This window comes from Poecilia formosa, unplaced genomic scaffold (assembly GCF_000485575.1).
Source record: "Poecilia formosa unplaced genomic scaffold, Poecilia_formosa-5.1.2 Scaffold374, whole genome shotgun sequence".
NCBI lineage: Eukaryota > Metazoa > Chordata > Actinopteri > Cyprinodontiformes > Poeciliidae > Poecilia > Poecilia formosa.
In genome coordinates this window covers 404,613-409,868 of record NW_006800313.1, presented here as the reverse complement: position 1 = coordinate 409,868, position 5,256 = coordinate 404,613, and the positions used below count along the sequence as shown (strand labels likewise).

The following is a 5,256-nucleotide window of genomic DNA, read 5'->3' as shown; positions in this document are numbered from 1 at the left end:
GCTGACACCGAGACAGGAAGTGGAGCTCCAGGCTGACACCGAGACAGGAAAAGAGCTCCTGCGGACAGGAAGTGGCGTCCTTGTCTAATGGTGTATGCTGCTGTGTGAGTCTATCACCCGGCAGCAGTCTTCAGTCAGAGAGCTCTTCAGATTCACTGCAAGACGGACTGCTACTGGAGACGCTTCGTAGCTGCAGCATCATCAAAAATGACGATGAACAGTGTTCCAACATTTAATTTCATCTGATTTCAGGGAACTAGATGGACCAAGATGTTAGCGTTGGTGTAAACATGAGCTAAAGCAGAAAGCTTAAGACTAGCTGAACGTTTCTGCATCGTTGTTACCAGTGAAGCTAACTGTTTCTCTGCTGCTGCAGCCTCACGTGGCTGCTGAAGGAAACGCAGCATCAAACAGCTGGCCGCCGTCTCTTCCCAGACTGGACCGTTTTCTGCTTGCGCTCCTCCAGTTTTCTACCAGGAAGCAGCAGATGCCCATGAGCGGTGGCTAACGCTGTTAGCTGTCATGGTGCAACAACTGGGGCTGATGGGAGTTTTTCAGCTTGAAGCAGCTTTTTGTTTCCTACTCAGCCGACATTCCTGAAGTTTCCCTGGAGGTTCAAATCACGCATCCTGACAGAAATAGACCTGCTGTGTGTTCAGTCACATGGTGGGGCTTTAAGGGGCTGTTTGCCCCCAGGGCAGTTCTTTCAGCTCAATGTGAGAAGATGCTGGGAAGATCCCTGGAGGCGGGGCAGAATAAATGTTTCATAAAGTAGACATGTGACAACGCAGCGCATGTTGTCCCTCCTGAAGATGATGCTAATGCTAACGCTGAAACACCACAGAGACTCAGGAGATGGCTCCCCATTTAATTCGGCTTCACATTTAATTCAGCTTCACTTTAATTCAGTGGCCTGCGACAGACTGGCGACCTGTCCAGGGTGACCCCTCCTCTCTCCCAGAACGTTAGCTGGAGAGGCACCAGCACCTCCCGACCCCACTAAGGGACAAGAGTCTACAGAAAATGGATGGATGGATTTAATTCAGCTCCACATGAACCAAACGAAGCAGATTGAATAAAAACAGGTCATCAGCTCTTTGAGAACCAGTGGAGAGAAACTCTTGTAAGACAAAAAACTCTGAATAAAATGTGACCAAAGGCGGTTGTTTCCATGGAAACAGTTGCCCTGCCTCGGGCCTCTGGGCCTGAGCTGGACTCCACCGGGAGAAAGATCCAGAACATGATGGAAAAACAATCTGAATCTGGAGGGTCAAAGGTCAGCGGAGGAATCCTGGAGCGCTGTGTGAAACGCTACAAAATTATCCTGGAGACCCGAACCAGCAGCTGGGATCAGGAGAACCAGAACATCCACAACCTGACTGTGACACGAGCTGAAACCAGCCCACATCACCAGCCCTCCGCCACCGTGCTGTCAGGAGATGACCTTTGACCCTTCCCAGACTGTTGAGCAGCAGCAGTCGCTCTGAGGTCATTGCTGATTTCTGTCCTGATTCTAACAAACGTCTGTCAGCGGCAGAGACAGGCTCTGGATCCGCTGCAGTGGATCGGGTCGGCGGTTCCTTCCTGGGGAACCAGCAGTTTCTGGATCTGGTTCCTGTTGGGGAGAATCTGATCTGGTTGGCAGTCATGTCCTCTGGTGTTGCTGGATTAGAGCCTCTAATCTGCCTCTCACATCCAGCAGGGATTATTCCTGGGTTTGTTGCTGCAGCTCTCGAGGACGGGCCCATTGTTGCAGCTCACATGTTGCTGCGTTGCCATGCGAAGCTCCGCTGACCTCGTTACCGCTGTGTTTACACAACGCCAGGCTTCATCTGCTGGCAGACGGAGCAGCTGGATCAGAGCAGCAGGCAGGCAGACGCCACACAGCCAGCTGCTGCTGCAGCAGCGTGTTGATGCAGCAGCGTGTTGATGCAGCAGCATGTTGATGCAGCAGCGTGTTTATGCTGCAGGGGAAACTTGAGGGAACTGAGGAAGTGGATAAACCTCTGAGCTGCAGCTGATCTGGTTTGTTGAACTGGTTAATCAGATCAGCAGCGATCCGTCAGCAGGGCTTGGATTTGGTTCCTAGTGGTTCCCTGCAGGAGGTGAAGGATGTGCCTGGCGTGACCTTTGACCCAGAGTCACCACGTGATCAGAGCGCCCTGCAGGGAAGCAGAGCAGCTCAGGTTGGTGGTGACCTGAACCCTCTGCTCCTCTTCAGGCTCCTCCAGACATTAGCGGTGGCTAGGTTTAGCCAATTTGCAGCAGGAAGTTTCTCCACCTGAAGACCAGCAGCTTCCTACTTCCTGTTTCCTGTTTCCTGCAGAACAAAACATTCATCTGGATTTCACTTCACCTGACCTGGACTGACCTGGGAACATCAGCAGCAGGAGGGATGAAACGGAGACATTACATTTCTAATGAGACAAAATGACAAGAAGAGCCTGAAAAACAACTAATAACTGAAAACCAAAGAAATCAACTTGGCACGTATCCATGGCAACAGATTTACGACTAGAATGTCTCCATGGCAACAGAGTTACAACCAGAACTTCCTGTCTCAGCAACATGTGGAGTTCCTTCTTTCAGTTGATCTTTAGAAAACGTCATGGAGGAGCAAAATGAGAGAGGCAGGAATCCATCCGACATGTCGACCGACTGACCAACCAACCGTCCAAATGACCATCCATCCATCCAGCCCATCAACCCAATCTGATTGATTTGTTTCTGGCCTTACAGTCTAATAACAGTGAGTTGTTGATTTGACTGGGTTTCTGTAGGAGTGGAGAACTGGGAGCGTCTCCTGTGGTTCAGCTCTTTCTTCTCCAGCATTTTGTGTTTTTCTGGTTCAGAACCAGCAGATCTAGACGATCTACAGAAAGCGTCATGAAGTTGGTTTGTGTGCTTTGGGATTGTGCGTTTGTGTGTGTTGGTGCAGGAGAGCGTGATGTGTGTAAATCTGCTTGTTTGATGGTCTCCTGGTGTGTGTGTGTGTGTGTGTGTGTGTTCCTCCCTGACCTGTCAGGCTGCATATGCTCAGCCATGGCTTCAGTGGATAAGAGGATTACAGCTTCGCTCCCTCCCAGCTGCTCCTTGGCTGCAGCTCAGGTTCTGGTTCAGGTCTAGTGGCTGGGTCTAATTCCTGGAACCCTCATAGATTAGTGTACATTGAGGTCAGTAACCAGCTGAGTGGATTACCCAGCAATGGTAGGAAACAGTAGAAATTAGCTGAAAAGCATCTTTGTTGAGCAGTAATTCCTGAATGCTTCAGGCTTCTGTAAACTCTTTTATAAAACAGGACTTGTGGAGCAGATTAAAGGTTTGTTTTGGAAATATTAGATGTCCTGATGTCAACTCTGAACTCCACCCAATCCAAAATGGCGGCATGAGCAGCTAGCATGCAGCGTTTCCAGAAAGCAGAGGAAGGATAGCTATTTTTTCATAATCTAATTATGAATTCACATATGTGGCGCTTTGGTTGATTGATCAAAAACAATAATTGTTAATAAACTTCAGATGCTGAAGCAGCATTTTCATTAAAGCTTCTTCAAATGGAAATATTTTTTTTTTTTTTACCGATTCTGTGTTTCCATGTTTGAACAGAATAAAAACCAGCCAAATTAAACCCGATTATACAGTAACATGGCGCATAAATATAAATATTGATATTAATGTTAATATTAATATTTCTGCTGCAGTCAATCCGCTCTGGTTTTCATGTCTCACACTGAAATTTTCCAGAAATAATCACTGCTTGGGGAGCGCTAGCGCCCCCTGTGGGACGTTCACGGTTCTGATGCGTCTCTGGAGGATTTTTTCTTCTGGTCCTTCAGGATCGTCAGACTTTCCCACAGCCGCCTGGAAGAGTCCTGAGATCAGTGTGTCTATTTCAGGTTAACTGACGGACGACGGCAGGATGCTGTGGCTGCTGTTCTGTCTGCTTCCTCTGGGGGGCAGCAGCAGCATCGCCGCCCAGGAAGGCGCTCACAAAGCCAAACTCGACAACGGTGAGTTTCCTGCTGCCCATTGGTCCTTGAGCTACATTGCTATGCTATGCTATGCTATGCTAAACTGTGCTATGCTAAGCTATGCGGCGCTAGGTTTTAGACCAAAACATTAGCGCTGTAGCTTTTGTGTCTGTAGCAACATGGTGGCTGGAGAAGATAAGATGGTTGATATTAAATATTTAACCTTCAGCCTAATTAAACCCTTTGATCATCAGCAGCCAAACATTCAGCTCAGGTTATTTTTATAAACCTTTTAAAAACAGGAATGTAACTGAACTCTGACCCTGTTAACAGAAACCTTGAGATCAAAAATCAGTTCAAAGCCACAAAGAGCAACTTTTAATAAAAACTGTAAACATTTTTAAAGTTTCAAGGTGGAGAAACGTTTTTATTTTGCTCTGTAGCACAAGCTAGCTAGCAGTTAGCATCAAAGTTTAACTTTTTAGACACAAATCCCTCCCCCACAGCATGATGCTGTCACCGCTGTACCTCTCAGCTTGCTTTGTGTTGTCATAGTTACCGATGGTTGCTATGGTTTCCGGCGTTGCGTTTGGTGAGTGGCTTGTTTATTTATTTACATTTTCACCTTTGAAGCGGTTCAGATAGCAGTCATCCCTGGCAACTGGCAGCTGGGGTTTCCCACTCAGGTCTGAGCACCTGAACGCCTTGCAATGCGTTCGGGTGTTTAGGAGGGAAGGTTGCGACTCCTTTCCTGTTTTGAAGCTCGTAGAAAAAAAAAAAACAGTTTATTAATTTACATAAATTAAATTTCATTTAAAAAAATTTTTGTTAAGCAAAAAATTTAATATTTAAAATTTCCCAAAAATCTTAATTTTTTTTAAAAAAGATACTTTTAAAAAGTATCTTTTTTTAAAGATTAATTTAACATTAATTTATCGTGTTAAATTAATGAACGTTATTTTTCTACTTTTTGCAGTGCATTTCTGTTGTCATGGCAACATTTTAGATGAATTTGTTTCCTTTGACAGAATGCACTGTAAAAACAACTTAACAGGCTGTAAAGTTTTACTGCAGGAAACTTTAAAAATATATTTTATTTTTGGTTTAATGTGAAACAGAAGCAAATAATTTTTTATTTGAACTTTTTCAGGTTAAATATTAAAACAGAATCTAAAGTAACTTCATAGAACCGGGTTCTATTGACCCAATTCTATTGGTTCAGTTCTGTCGGTCCGGTTCTGTTGGCTTGGTTCTGTTGGTCCTGTTCTATTGGTCCAAACTCGTTTAT

General features: G+C 45.6%; 1 protein-coding gene across 3 annotated transcripts in view; it reads left to right on the top strand.

Annotated features, from left to right (window-relative positions):
- The window catches only part of crfa4 (cytokine receptor family, class I receptor 4), a 27,947-nt gene that overhangs the window by 12,397 nt on the left and 10,294 nt on the right, over positions 1-5,256 (top strand). For 2 of the 3 annotated variants that reach the window (XM_007575286.2, XM_007575287.2), the window contains exon 3: positions 3,894-4,007. In XM_007575286.2, the coding sequence (XP_007575348.1) occupies positions 3,917-4,007 (91 nt within the window). In that variant the 5' untranslated portion in view covers positions 3,894-3,916. Of the gene's footprint in view, positions 1-1,963; positions 2,750-3,893; positions 4,008-5,256 lie in introns of those variants that run through there. The other variant, XM_016662466.1, reaches the window with a different exon arrangement.